The 16,344-nt window shown below is 39.1% G+C and overlaps 1 protein-coding gene across 2 annotated transcripts in view; it reads right to left on the minus strand.

The window, feature by feature from the left end:
* Positions 1-709: 709 nt before the first annotated feature.
* LOC116954104 (dual specificity mitogen-activated protein kinase kinase 6-like) overlaps positions 710-16,344 on the minus strand; it is a 65,629-nt gene continuing 49,994 nt past the window's right edge. For both annotated transcript variants that reach the window (XM_032974554.2, XM_032974545.2), the window contains exons 8-12: positions 12,229-12,356; positions 11,031-11,108; positions 9,605-9,744; positions 8,107-8,152; positions 710-3,318 (exon numbers count right to left, since the gene is read on the minus strand). In XM_032974554.2, the coding sequence (XP_032830445.1) occupies positions 3,232-3,318; positions 8,107-8,152; positions 9,605-9,744; positions 11,031-11,108; positions 12,229-12,356 (479 nt within the window). In that variant the 3' untranslated portion in view covers positions 710-3,231. The remainder of the gene's footprint in view (positions 3,319-8,106; positions 8,153-9,604; positions 9,745-11,030; positions 11,109-12,228; positions 12,357-16,344) is intronic.

A 16,344-nucleotide genomic window follows, 5' to 3' on the forward strand; every position in this document is an offset into this window, starting at 1 on the left:
TTTGTTGTTATTCTGTCTCTCACTGTTCAAATAAACCTACCATTAAAATTATAGACTGATAATTTCTTTGTCAGTGGGCAAACGTACAAAATCAGCAGGGGATCAAATACTTTTTTTCCCTCACTGTAACAGGTTATGTGCCAGAGGCAAGACCTACGTCTCAGAACAGACAAGCCAATGACATTTTGAAATTCCTCAAGCGTCTTTATTTTTTGCTGTAAGGTCATCATCGTCACCACTCTCACCATAACAATTATATCCCATTAATTTCAACGTTTGCTGTAAAGCTGTATTAAAAATATTTCAGCAAGATGCATACTTTGGGGACATCACATGATAACTTATTGTGAAGGTTATTATATCCGTTTTCTTTAGCATTATTAGTTTAAAATAAATGCATTGACAGTATAATAATCACCACTGCTAACAATGCAAATAATTGTGCACATTTTGTATCCTGCATATATAACTCTCTTAATATAGAATATAAGTTTTTCATGTTGCTGAAATGTATTTTTCTGACAATGTACATTTTTTTTCTGCAGTATATTTTGCAATGAGCTCATTTCATTACTTATTTAAACCTCATGACCGCACGTCTTATAATATACTTTTTGAATCGCAAAATACATGTATTTCTGTATGCAGCGCCAAAGGTAACCAGAAGATTTCACCGTTTTCCTCATAAAATAAACACTTTACACGAAAGAAAAGTATACATCTTTGGAAAGAAATTTTATTCAAAGGAAAACTGCACAAAAAAACAACAAAAACAAGGCCCTATAGTGTGCTGAAATCCTCTAAAACATGCACACGTAAGTAAAAGGTATGTTGTGGTTTATTGTTAACGCCCTTATATATATTTGTTTGCATACAATGTCGGCTTCAGATCTTAAGCAATGGTATGCATTTTCCCCATATATGTCAGCTCAATAAAGCCTGGTACACCATTCAAGTATTAAAATATCATATATCCAAGAAAAGCAACTGCATAGCTTTCACTACCATACATGGCTAAAATACAGTAAATTATAAAAATATTGACAATCAGACATGAGGGTCAATTTTTCTAATTAAAGATATTTTCCTATACAGTAGAATAACAATACAACAGTGATATCATTGCAAGTTAAACAGCATTTCCATACATTTCCATTGTGTGGCATCTCAAAAAAACTCACGCAAACCCTTCTTAAACAGATTATCTGGATAAAACACGAACTTTCCGTATGAGATTCGTTTAATGTTTGTTTTAAATACAAAGTGTCGTAAAGGAAACACAGCATTTCATAAGCCTCACCACGCTGATTTTCACGCATATTTCACTTGTGGTCATGAGCTTCTTTGACATCATCACCGCTCAAAAAACCTGAACATGCATCTTTGGAAGAAAAAAAATCTCCAAATAGTGTTTTTATTTTCAAGACAATATTTGTATTGAATGATTGTAATTTTAATATGTACTCCATAACATGTTCGTCATCACTGCTGCTACTCACTCTCGCCTTGATCTCCGAGGTGTATGTTGCTCTTGTGCCTCAATAGTCAACTAGTGACAAAATTAGTTGTGAAAGCTCATATTAATAATGATGACAGATGCGCAAGATGTTTCAGGCAAGTCAACAACTCACGAGGTGCGGAGACAAGTTCAGGGCTGCTCGAAAGCCTCACCAAACAGATAGAGGCCTTTAGTTCCACATCGAGGGGACGAAAGCAGAGAACCGACCTGAGGCTGTAACAGTTTGAGACCGTGGTGTCCAAATCTGATTTTGAGTGACGCAGCGTAGGGTTCTCCCATGAGCTTCAGTGCAAGGCGAGAGTAGTGAGGCGAGGTATTGTGGGGGACCGGTGGTGAAGGTGCGATGACAAAGGCAGGCGATTTTAGAATTTGTCCTGGCTGGCGAAAGGGAGCCAGTGAAGAGTACGGAGGGTGGTGGCTGCGGTGTTGGGCACGGAAGTGAATAGGTGAAGCTGATCTCAGTTGTCTATGCTTCTTCAGCACGAAGAACCCCAGTGTTGAGTGCTAATTTCAAGTCAAGAGAAACTCACCAAGACCTTAGCAGTTACAGTATCTGATTTTAAAAAAATCTATTTTGAGTGTAAAAAAGAAACGGCCTGTGGGAGATTAGGATCCCAGATCACTGGAAGTGGCACGTACCCTAATCACCACACCACTGCCTCCTCCAATGTCACTATAAGCTCATGCTGTGTGTCTATGATGTTTTAAATGTATATCTTTACATTAAAGAATTCTGCTATCTTTAAACGACTTACAACTGAAGTCATATGAGGTACAGCTGTTAAACCTTTCCCAGGCCTACATAATGTCATCTCTATTTCAATCCGATACGTACATACACTTAGCAAGCTTTTTTACATATTGGCTAAATAGATAGAGGGCACTTTGTGTTCCATTATAAAGAAATGTATTTGCAGATAAATGCTTTAGGAAACGGCCAATTATACCATTATGGCAATTTTATTAACTTTCACCACAATAACCATTAAAGCATATCATATTTGGCAAAGCTCTCATACTTCTCATGTTTCCATTTTGTTTTCATGAAGATCGCACATGTAGATTGACAGGCAAAGCCGGAACATTCACAGCTGAACAATAACACCACAGGGTGTCTGCCACCAAAAATAGAGAACTTTGCATTATTGCCTCTGAAACAATCAAAATAGTGTGTCGACTCTGCACCATGGGATAAGCAAAATGGCATTCACTGCGCTGCTTGTTGTAAATATTATTTACACAAACACATTGGGACAACATTAACTTATTTCGTTGATTATTTTTCCTGAAATTAAGGCCAGTGTTGAGATTGTACTGGTGAAAAACAATTGAATCTTCATATTCAAAAACGTACTTTAAATAAAAAGTTGGGAAGGGAGAATATTATAATTAAGATGAATATGTAATTTAAATAAAATTGGGGTAAAGGAGAACATTAAAATAACAAACAAAAATGTACGGCAAAAGCATGTGTGGTATTCGCCACCGATTGAACCGACGCCATGCACACGTTACGCGCAGGAATGCCAACCAGGATTAATAACGCGTTGGTATCTCTGTGTGACCTATGTATATTTACTGCTGCAAATGTAGCAGCACCAGCATGCATTTGATCCTTCTGGGGCTGTCTACAATGTACCATGAAATGTCTGCCATATGCATTAGTTCTGTCGCTTTACTTTGAGGATTTGCATCCCCCACTTCACAAATACTCAGTTTGACTTGTCGCCTAGAATCAGTTTCACAAACGTAGCAACATCTGTATCCTTGGCGTTGTGTATTCCAAAAAAAGTGTTGTCCTGCAAAAGAAAAAAATCAAAAGGACAGTTACAAATATGCTGAATATTTGCATACGTCATAACTGATGTCCATATAACATATTGCTGGGTGGAGCAGTGGAAATGGTTTGGTGCATTGCAGGATGATCCCCGCAATTGGTAAGTGGTGACATCTGCAGTGGTGCTGGGCCTCTCTCTCTCTTCACCAACCCACACCGACCTAGCTGGGTTGTATGGCCAAACAGTCCTCATGACCACCACGATGTGGGGGATACCTTCATCCAGCAGTAGATTGAATAGAGGCTGTAACTCTTTTAGCATAACCCATTTCTACCACATCACTAGTTTTGGCCATGATGACATCTCGATCTTGATTCTAACACAAGACGAACTTGAACCATTTTGAAAATGTAATGACGGATAATGGCACGTCATTGCCTTACAGTTGTCTTCATGGTACAGTGAGGGAAAAAAGTATTTAAACCCCTGCTGATTTTGTACGTTTGCCCACTGACAAAGAAATTATCAGTCTATAATTTTAATGGTAGGTTTAATTGAACAGTGAAAGACAGAATAAGAATAACAACAACAAAAATCCAGAAGAACACATATCAAAAATGTGATAAATTGATTTGCATTTTAATGAGGGAAATAAGTATTTGACCCCCTCTCACTCAGAAAGATTTCTGGCTCCCAGGTGACTTTTATACAGGTAACGAGCTGAGATTAGGAGCACACTCTTAAAGGGAGTGCTTCTAATCTCAGCTTGTTACCTGTATAAAAGACACCTGTCCACAGAAGAACTCAATCAATCAGATTCCAAACTCTCCACCATGGCCTAGACCAAAGAGCTCTCCAAGGATGTCAGGGACAAGATTGTAGACCTACACAAGGCTGGAATGGGCTACAAGACCATTGCCAAGCGGCTTGTTGAGAAGGTGACAACAGTTGGTGCGATTATTCGCAAATGGAAGAAACACAAAAGAACTGTCATTCTCCCTCGGCCTGGGGCTCCATGCAAGATCTCACCTCGTGGAGTTGCAGTGATCATGAGAACGGTGAGGAATCAGCCCAGAACTACACGGGAGGATCTTGTCAATGATCTCAAGGCAGCTGGGACCATAGTCACCATGAAAACAATTGGTAACACACTACGCCGTGAAGGACTGAAATCCTGCAGCGCCCGCAAGGTCCCCCTGCTCAAGAAAGCACATATACATGCCCGTCTGAAGTTTGCCAATGAACATCTGAATGATTCAGAGGACAACTGGGTGAAAGTGTTGTGGTCAGATGAGACCAAAATGGAGCTCTTTGGCATCAACTCAACTCGCCGTGTTTGGAGGAGGAGGAATGCTGCCTATGACCCCAAGAACACCATCCCCACCGTCAAACATGGAGGTGGAAACATTATGCTTTGGGGGTGTTTTTCTGCTAAGGGGACAGGACAACTTCACCGCATCAAAGGGACGATGGACAGGGCCATGTACCGTCAAATCTTGGGTGAGAACCTCCTTCCCTCAGCCAGGGCATAAAAAATTGGGTCGTGGATGGGTATTCCAGCATGACAATGACCCAAAACACACGGCCAAGGCAACAAAGGAGTGGCTCAAGAAGAAGCACATTAAGCTCCTGGAGTGGCCTAGCCAGTCTCCAGACCTTAATCCCATAGAAAATCTGTGGAGGGAGCTGAAGGTTCGAGTTGCCAAACGTCAGCCTCGAAACCTTAATGACTTGGAGAAGATCTGCAAAGAGGAGTGGGACAAAATCCCTCCTGAGATGTGTGCAAACCTGGTGGCCAACTACAAGAAACGTCTGACCTCTGTGATTTGATTACCAAGAAGGGTTTTGCCACCAAGAACTAAGTCATGTTTTGCAGAGGGGTCAAATACTTATTTCTCTCATTAAAATTTATAACATTTTTAACATGCGTTTTTCTGGATTGTTTTTGTTGTTATTCTGTCTCTCACTGTTCAAATAAACCTACCATTAGCATTATAGACTGATCATTTATTTGTCAGTGGGCAAACGTACAAAATCAGCAGGGGATCAAATACTTTTTTTCCCTCACTGTAAGCTGTGCATTAATGCATTTTCACACATCCCACACGTCCCTTTTAACGTATGTTACCTACGATTTTTTTTAAAGCACATGCATTTATTCATAAGTCTAAACTCATTTATTTGCCTTATTCAACTGCCAACTTTCCAAAGCCAAATGTCCTCTGTAACCGTTGTTTTTCCCATCTTCGCATTTGGCTTGAGCAAAAGCTGAGGATGCGAGTATTTGGTAGCAATAGGCCACCCACAGCACGAATATACTCACGTGCACACAACCAGAACCACCATTTTTGGGTGTTTAAGGCAGCAGTGGAGTCGTATCTTTTGTCCGTGGGAATAAGCGCTATGACATTCTCTCACTCATTCGTATACTTGCCCAGTTTTAATTTTGGATAAATCTCAAGCTGTCACCACTCACTGTGTACATCTCGTAGCGTATTTGTTTACTTGCTCTTCATTCACACACAACTTTTTCGAAAGGGATAAAAAAGAATTTGCATTTATTTACTTCTTATTTGGTTTAGTGATTGTAAGCGCTTCTCATGACAGAGTTTGGAAGCAACTCCAGCCTGTGCTTGTCTTTTTGTGGTGAATGATCCTACAATCATACCGATGAAAAAGTGGCTAAAATATCAGAATTCATCCCAACACTCGGCTGCGAGCAGCAAATTACAGGTGTGTGTCGCTGTGCCCAATGAGAATATTGACCTTTGTGCCCCTTCAAGCAAGCTAACATCATCCATCCCCCTTGCATTGCTCTGCCTTGCAGAGAAGTTACGTTAACCATCATCAGACCCGACTGCTCCCAAACCCCTGGAATACTGATGGTGCTTATTTCATGTTGAGATGACCTGGAACAAGAGCTCAGTGGCTACACAAGCCAATTATAAGACCGTGATAACAGACTAAAGCTTAGGGTGTCGGGTTGCTATCTCTGAGCTACAAAAAAAACAAGGATATATCTTTGGCAGAATGATATCTCACTATAGGAAGAGGGGATAACTACATGTAAATGTGTTGCCTTGAGTGGTGTATTATTAATAGGCAACCGACAAAAACGGGGACTTTTAATGTTACAGGAAGATGTACAGATTTCCCAGAACAGCAGCTATCTCAAAAAAATAGGACAACCCTTATTGGCAACCCCAAAAGGGTGGGCGAGAGACTTGGAAACCCCTCTCCAGCATAACCATATTGCAACACACCAATGTCTTGTTCTGTGCCTGTGCATTGACGCCCCCTTCTGTGCAATAATATAATGCACTAGCTCCCCCCACCCCCGTGGCTATTTTCTGTTATGCCGCAGAGTCAATACATGTCGTAGGTTTGATTTGGAGGTTGAGCTGTATACGCGACTGTCCACCCGATTTTTGGCCCCCATCGCCTAATTAAAGCCCATTCGTGCCGGTGCCCTTGCTGTTGTAGAAATGTCTCACTTTGAATTAAATGAAAGGATGGTGTGTCCCCGCAATTTGTTCTTGTGAGAAACACACACAGTGTTTAAGTCTCTTATTTGTTTAGATTCAAAATAGGCTGACGTAACATTTAGTAGAATATAGGTTGCTATTATTTTACTCGGATGGAGATGGTCAATGTTGCAAGGGAGACTGGGTAAAATATGTCCCATGTAAAACTTGTGATGCCACCAAATATCTACAATGCAGAGCTATAACTGTTACCCATTCTTGACTTAAAGCTTTTGTGACTGCAGTAATTCATTTTCTTAGGGTCTTTCGGTAAAGTCACGTAGATAGGTTCAAATAAAATAACAAAAACTACGACGTTTCGATCGCAACACAAGCGGCAGCAGATGGGTACAAATTTAGCAATCATTGGAAGGACGTTATCAACCAGTTTAAATCCTACCTGGCTGTGATGTTCCCATCCTGCCACCTTCCCATGTTAGTTGTTATTTTCGGCTCTCCGATTTTACATTAACAGGTTAAATTTCTCACACCAAAACAGCCACCTTCGCACGCTGACCTCAACGTGCGTTGGCTCTGTAATCTTACATTAACATGTTAATCTCTTACATTAACATGCTAATCTCTCACATTAACATGCTAATCTCTCACATTAACATGCTAATCTCTCACATTACCATAGCCACCTCAGCGCGCTCGCCGTGGAGGCCGCTCACTGATCTTACATTAACATGGAATTTGTTACCTGGCAGCCCTTTCATTGGTGGAAACCTACCACCTTCGTGGTTGCTGCCCATCACTTACATTAACATCAGCAGCCCCGCCCATGCTGCTAACATTTGGGCTACGCCCATTTTAAACCTTTATAAACAATTTGCCTTTAGAAACTAACCCCCTTTTCCTGATGATGACCACTTGTGTTGCCATCAAAACGTGACTTTACCGAAAGACCCTAAAAATATGTAACCCATTCCTCCTAAACCCAGGATTTTCTTCAGCCATTAAAAAAACAAGACTTTTCGAAGCTAAAATCAATAATAATGTATGAGTAATACAAAATAAAATGCATTTTTTTTACTTATAAAGCAACTACGTACAATTGTATCTCAATAAGCTGTAAAAAAAGTGAGACATACGCCACAGGGGGTAAAAAAGGAGATACACATTTTTTTTTTAAATACACAGTTGGTCATCAGCAGAAGAAGATCTTAAGGCTGGACGTGAACAGAGGCAGAGAGTCAACAATGCAGTTGCCATTATTAGAATCACACGAAATATGGTTGTTGTTGTTTATTTAAATGGTTGTAACGAAATGCATCCTTCTTACCATTAGCTCGGCGTATGTTGGTCTCTCATTGGGATTCTTTTTTAGGCTGGGGAAAAAATTAACCATATTAATTGAAATGTCATGCTGCAGTTATGTAATAGAAATTCTCAATTCCAGTTGAGGATACATTCAATAATCTTTTCTGACCAATGTCAGACAAACTTGCTACATCTTTTATAAGCAGAGTAAAGAGGAGACAGGAAAGAAATACAATTTAACTTGGAATTAATTGGCAATTAAATGTAATTGTTTTTTTTATAATAACTAAATCATCGGCATGGGGAAAACCTTCATCCAGTTTTGGATTCATGGCTGTAAATTACTCTCGTATTATTTAAATAATCATAATTGTATTACATTCCGGTTAAAACATCACGATAACACATAGAACAGGCTCGGAACATAATGGAACGTGATGTTACTTGTTGACATACTGATAAATAGTTTCATTATTTACAGGTGAAATTGAATTACAAGATGCCTTTGTTCAATTTGTATACACAATTAACATTCTCTTAAAATGTTTACCTTCTTTCACACTGTACGTATCCGACCATGCTAATCGGAGGTGAAATAGATGTGACTTTTAATTAGAGAATTAATTATACTGGCTTCTGACATTCCTGTCAATTTAGAAATGTTAAAGTGTTGCTATTCTCACCTACCATTTTTTGGTATTATTATTACTGTTACAAGGTTAAAGTGGCATTTATTGACCAGTATTATTATTACTGTTACAAGGTTAAAGTGGCATTTATAGACCAGTATTATTATTACTGTTACAAGGTTAAAGTGGCATTTATAGACCAGTATTATAATTACTGTTACAAGATTAAAGTGGCATTGATAGACCAGTATTATTATTACTGTTACAAGGTTAAAGTGGCATTTATAGACCAGTATTATTATTACTGTTACAAGGTTAAAGTTGCATTTATGGACCAGTAAAAATAGTCATAAGAGAGGCACTTTGCCACTACAATATTTTGCTGGGTTTTTTTCATGGATTTTCTGTTTGCACAGTCACATAGTCACTTTAAGATGTTTTCTTGTTCGTGTTTTTGTTTTTTTGTTTGTTGTGGTTGCACCCGATTCAAGATCCGAATGGCTCACAGGGCTATATCAAAATAAATGAACTGAACTGAACAATATTATCTACGAATATAAAATTTAATGGTCAAATGCGGATTTGTGGTATGAGTGTAAAAAGGCCACTTTTGAAACTATTATACATTTTCAGAAAAACGAATGGCTACGTGGTGCCCATGACTTGTGCTTGAAGTTTATAGCCATATCGGTTTGAAAGTGAAAGCATGATTGTTTAAGTGGACGGAGCAATACTCCCAAGGTACCTAGCTTTGAAAAAAGAATACGTTTAAACATTTGACCAGTTTGTCGGTCACAATGATGAAATACACAGTCCATGCATCCCTTAACTGCCCGTGGTAAGCACTATTTGCATGTGCCCCTCTGTCTACGAGTCCAGGGAGCCTCCTACCAGAGTGTGCTGAAGTCCACAAATTCCGGAGAGAAGTTCTCCGGCGGCAGCTGTGGTGAGGGCTCTTCCACGACCTGCTTGAGCTGCTGGAAGGGCGTCCCCCACGACTCGTACGGGAACTTGAGGATGGCGAGTTCAATCTGCAAATGGACGGCATTACGCAATCGTCACTCGAACTGCAGACGAGGTGCTACACCCCACCAGCCAAGTCGAAGACAAATTGCCAGAATAAGTCTTAACAGACTTTTTTGGGCAAGTGCTGTTAACAAGCACGTATGAAGGCCGCCACAGTACACCAGGTGGTGGATGGCCAGCACCACGCCCCGAATACCTTCTTATTCCCAGTGGCAATGTTTACCCACCACACCAAGTACTCGTTTGAGGCTGAGTCGACCTAGGGGAGGCCCAGGACCAGTTTAAATATTCGTCACCGATGTTAGTTGTGAGCGGGAATCAAACTCTGATTACCGGGTTCGTAGTGCAGTGCACTAACCGCTACACTACCGCTCCCCACAACACACATCACACACACATATACGCCGTGCGCCAAACAATATCACCTTACTCATATAAATATGAATTATTTTTTTTATTAAAAACCACTTAGATTTACAACATCACAAGATATATTTATTTAAATGCTATTTCATTATAAAACGTAACGTGATCAAGTCGCAGGCTGTTACATGGAGCTCTTGTCAAATGCTAAATAAAAGGGTTCTAATCTTACGATGCCCGAAGCCAAAAGAAAAGTGAAAGTGTAAATTTTATTTACACGTTTTAATTATAATTAGTCACTATAGAATATAGTTGAGAATGCTATTAATTACAATTTAGGTATAATGAGGTCAGTTTCTTAAAGTTCATCAATCCACTGCTGGACGCAGGGGTTTCCTCTGCCATGTCAGTCATTGGTATTGTTTGACCATACTTCACCAAGATGGTCAGTGCAGAATGATACAGGTATTACAAACCATGGTTGAGAATCAAATTCGGATTAACAGGTTAATGACCACCGTGCTACAACTCTACCTTGATCAGTTTAGGTCAGTGGTTCTTAACCTGGGGTGCACGCACCCCCTGGAGTTGCGAGATGCCCTTTCTGGGGGTGCTCGACATGGCCAGATTATATTTAGAAGGTAAATAATCGAAACACAAATTAATAACGGGCACGTAGGTACAATTGAGAACCAAAGGTACAATTGAGAACCAAAGGAGTTCAAGGCTGCAGTAAAGGTTAAGAACCACCACTTGTGTAGGTGCACATTAAATTTGCTAAACTTACACAAGACGCTATATGTGGCAAATAAAGCAGAGCAATGTAAAGGTAAATTTCCGCACAAAACAGTGTTTTGTGCGGATAACAGCAGAAGGAAATGTGCTACGGCAGCATTGCAGCAGTGTGTGTCTATCACAAGACCCTTACCATGGTAATGCCCAAACTCCAAATGTCAGACTTGACATTGTAACCCTTCTGATTGATCTCCGGGTTTATTCTCTCTGGCTGTAAAAGTGAAAGAGGGTGGGCGCACATGGGATAGGTATTAGTCATTTCTTTTCTCACGGTTCCTGAACTCCCATGACCAAGTCAACTAGTTCATGTATTTAATGAGAAATAGGCAAACAATAAATGACAAAGTGCCATAATAAGGTAGGGGTGCAGCTCTGCAAATGCTTACTCACGCCACTGCTGGCAAAAGGACCTCCTCTAGAGAGGGCTCTAGAGGGCCCCTCTAGAGGGCATTTGGCCTACTCTTCTACACTGGCCAAACATTCTAAACGTGGTAGTACAGTACATGCTTTAGTCCGCCACAGACAGCTTGCTGATTGACTAACTATTGTGTAGCGCTGGGAGATTGAGCCACGACATCTGGATTTCAAATTCAGCTTGCAAATCTTTGCACCATGGCAACATTCCAGTGTCATAATGGGGAGGTAAAAATGCTAAATTATCATGTTAGGTTGTTAAAACTTGCGCCTGTACAAAACTGAGCCTCATTGCGAAAAATATGGAGAATCTACGCATTCATCTGTTTTATACTATTGGTATACAGTTGTAGGCTTTGACAATTACAGGCTCTACCCAGCTTTAGCATCACACTCCATGGGAGGTGATTGTCGTATTCACTGATGACAGAGATTACATATATATGTGTTCAGTGTAAAGCATTTTGGAAAGTTAGGCTGACCACGTTCTATATACATATGGGCTGTAATATGTAAGGGCCTAGATTATATATAAAATGTTATTTTTTTCATTTCCTATTTATAAGAAAAGACTTGACTACGTTTATTCTAAAATCTTACTTTTTATCCCTTCTGGAGTATAAACAGAATTGACATTATTATCATTGCACACTAGATATATCAATTATATATTTACAGCCATTTTTAGACAATCCACTGCTGAATGAGGGCCTCTACACACCATGTAGGTCATGGGGATTTATTTGACAATACTTGACCATACTGGTCAGTGCGTGTTCATTAAGGCAGAGAGCACTGATGTGTGAGCATAGAATTACAGGACACCAATGGCATTTGCTGTACTACCCTCTGCTGCCTTCAGAGGAGCCACACCATAAGTCATGGGCCGTAATATTCAAATTAATCGGAACACCTACGGCCATATATGGTTTGCAGCCTGCATCCAGGGTTTTGGCGACAGAGTCGACCAAATATCCACTGATGCCAAAATCGCACATCTTGACGTGTCCTTGTGTGTTGATCAGAACATTGGATGGCTTGACATCTGTATGGGAGCGAGCAGAGAAAAGGAAAAACAATTAAAATTTTAGCTTTCCTTCAAAATAAAAAAAACATGAACATTGTTATACCATTTTAAGTTTTATGGGAGTATAACACTAGCACGGAAATAATACACATTTTATATTTTTTTTAAAGAATAGCTGGAATAAATATCTGATTGTATATATTTTTATATTCTTGGTTCTTTCGGTAAAGTCACGTAGAAGGGAAACAATTAAATAATAAAAAATATAAAACAATAACATTCTCACGTTTCGACTGCAACACAAGCAATCATCATCAGGTGTGAAAAACAGCAATAAAATTTGAAAAAAGGGGCTATATATGTATATATTTTGATATATTTTAATAATGTTGTTATATATACATATTTTTTCTAAGGGTTTGGATTTTTTAAAATAAATCAATGGATAAATAAAACCACATGTTCTGTTGGGTATGTCAAAAGATTATTTTTGATATTAAAAATTCCAATCTTGTAGATAGAAAGTTGTAGTTAAACTTTGACAAGATATTAATCTGTCTGCTTGTTTCTGCCATAAATGACATACCGTATTGTGGAATTACCACAATCATGAAAATGGGAACTATCTCACAATCAAAACAATGCTTTTCAACTTTTCATGAGGTACATATTAACGCCCAGGCTCATGGGCGATCACCACGAAAAAAACGTGTTTTTTAGGCTACTGGGCTACACTGTCAGCAGAGGGCGGCGCAGCAATCCATTGTCCCGTGCTGGCTGCTTTCAGCAACCGGCACTGACCAGCGTTAATGAAATATGAAATAACCCTGACAACACGCACGGCGCAGTGAAGCCCTCATTCGGCAGTTGATTGCATAAAGGCATGTATGTGTACTTTATAATTTCATGGTAATTTCCACTGTGTTGTTGGCTGTGAGTGAAAAAGTAAATAATGAAAACTGATTTGTACTGTTCCCCCGTCCAATGACATTGCACCCACACAAGCCTCTTGAGTATCCAGGTGCCATTAAAACGTTCAGCTGCCAGATATTATCATGGACATGTGCCATTTGGGGAGAGTGGTGGCACAGTGGTAAGGACACACCACCTACGAACCCGATGACGTGAGTTCGATTGCCGGCGACTGTCAACATCAAGTGTCAAGTGATAGCTGAACCAGATCTAAGCCTTCTCCATCACCAACCCATAATAAACAAAATGATAAAGTATGGCCGAATAACCCCCATGATCGACACGGTGTAGGAAGGTATTAGCATACGTGTACATTTTTATTATTAGAAAATTATCACAAGTTGTGAGGTTTCAAAATTGACCAATTACTTGTCATGCACACGAGGGAAAACGAGTGATAATTTTATTCAATTTATAGCATCAATTCCCATTGGTATGGAATAAAATTATCCTTACAACTTCCTCTTTTTTCTTTATTACCTGACACCATCATCCTGCATACTGTACGTACTTTTAACTGTGAAATAATTAGCACGTTTTAAAATTACTTTGACAACGTTTTAAGTTACTATTTTTAAAATGATCAAATACAATAGTGATAATTTACAAGTCTAAAGTAGCTTAAATCCCCCCCCCCCCCACCCTCTCTCCACCGAGCAGTATCAGAATCTGTATTGATACTAGAGGACTCTGATGAGCTATAAAGCTCTTTTTCACATATTTCCAGTCGGAGCGGGTTAAGAACGTTACAACAATACAAACACGAAAGCAGTGCAAAGTATAGGAAAGGTAAACAAATCACTTAAAATATACAAATTAAACTCAATTATTTATATCTTACCAGTTAAAGCCCATTGAGGTATTAACTTATTTTTCATAAGCGACTTGGCCACAATTGATAGTGTAAATGCGTACACCAAAGTTTTATCTACAATATTTAATCTTCTTGGTTCTTTCGGTAAAGTCACGTAGAAGGGAAATAATAAAATAATAAAACATAATTAAATAAAATTCTCACGACGTTTCAGCCACAACACAAGTAGTCTTCCTCAGGTGAAGAAACAGAACTGTCAGAAAGACAGCACTCCAATGAACACTAAGCTTGGCAGTGTATTTGAAGCTGGGTGGGAGGAGCAGAGCGCCTTGACAAAGGAGTTTACATATCAACAGAAGAATTTAGCATTGAAGTAGCTGTGTTAATGTGAGAGATTAGAAGGATGTTAAAGTCAGAAATTAGCATGTAACTGGGAGATTAGCATGACGTTAGTGTGAGGGATTAGCATGTAACTGGTCACGGAAGTAGCTATGTTAAAGTCAGAGTTTACATATCAACAGAGGCATTTAGTATATTCATGCTAAAGAACTGCAACTACCCAACTATCATACAATAAACCGATGTGAAAGAACTAAATACAAACTACATCAATATAATCAATGTACTCATATTCTCCAATAAGCTGAGCTATTAACATAAAGTAACTGGGTATACACTACACTTTATAATGAATACCATATAGTAAACTGATAAAAAACTAAAATATAAACTACATCATTATTATCAATAAACTCAATATACTCTCCAATCAGCTGAACTACTAACAATGTCATTATACATTACAATTCTATGTCGAAAAAAGTGGCGGTTGCTTTTTTCTTTTTTCCTCAACGTTAGCACCACGGAAAGCGACGAGCTTTGTTCAGATGGACGAGTCCATCTATGCTCGGAACGGAGGAGAGGGGAGAGAGAGAAACAGCCACGATGCGCTGCTCTGTCCTGTGTTGCCTTACAACTATGCTATAAACTAGACTACTATACATTACAACCATTATACAATATGCTATAAACCATACCATTGACCGTCGTGTGAAAGGTGTTAAGAGGCAGTGCCAGCGAATGGACTGCGGTCTGAAAGTCACCGTAAAATACAATCAATCAAGAACCGAAATGGTTTAGCACGTCTTTCCAATGATTACTAAGCCAGAATCCATCTTCTCGGTTGAAATTGTCTCTATGTTTGTATATGTGGATGGCCTCATGAACGAATCTCTCATGGTAGCCGGGTGGCTTGCAGAGAACCTCTGTCTTGGAGAAGTCAATGTCATGTGAGCCCACTGAATTATAACAGTGATCTGCCACGGCTGAGGTGTTCATCCTACCATGTTTCAAGTCTGCTTTATGTTCACGGATGCGGTCCGAGATATGTCGTTTGGTTTCTCCAATGTAACTGCTACCAGTTACTTTATGTTAATAGCTCAGCTGATTGGAGAGTATATTGCGTTTATTGATAATATTGATGTATATTCTTGGTTCTTTCGGTAAAGTCACGTAAAAGGGAAACAATAAAATAAATAAAAATATAACGCAATAAAAGAATATAAAACAATTATATTGTTTTATATTTTTATTATTTTATTGTTTCCCTTCTACGTGACTTTACCGAAAGAACCAAGAATATGAATCCCTGCAGTCACGAAAGCTTTAAATAAAAAAATATATTGATGTAGTTTATATTTTAGTTTTTATCAGTTTACTATCTGGTATTCATTATATAGTGTAGTGTATACCCAGTTAATTTATGTTAATAGCTCAGCTTATTGGAGAATATATTGAGTACATTGATTATATTGATGTAGTTTATATTCAGTTTTTTCACATCGGTTTATTGTATGATAGTTGGGTAGTTGCAGTTCTTTAGCATGAATATACTAAATGCCTCTGTTGACATGTAAACTCTGACTTTAACATAGCTACTTCCGTGACCAGTTACATGCTAATCCCTTACACTAACATTATGCTAATCTCCCAGTTACATGCTAATTTCTGACTTTAACATCCTGCTAATCCAACACATTAACACAGCTACTTCAATGCTAAATTCTCCTGTTGATATGTAAACTCCTTCGTCTGCTCCTCCCACCCAGCTTAAAAGCCGCTGCCAAGCTCAGCAGTGTTCACTGAAGCGCTGTCGGCCCCGAGAGTTCTGTTCCTTCACCTGAAGAAGACTGCTTGTGTTGTGGCCGAAACGTCGTGAGA

The sequence above is a fragment of the Petromyzon marinus genome, chromosome 3 (assembly GCF_048934315.1).
Source record: "Petromyzon marinus isolate PM22_M1 ecotype Great Lakes invasive population chromosome 3, UKy_Petmar_22M1.pri1.0, whole genome shotgun sequence".
NCBI lineage: Eukaryota > Metazoa > Chordata > Hyperoartia > Petromyzontiformes > Petromyzontidae > Petromyzon > Petromyzon marinus.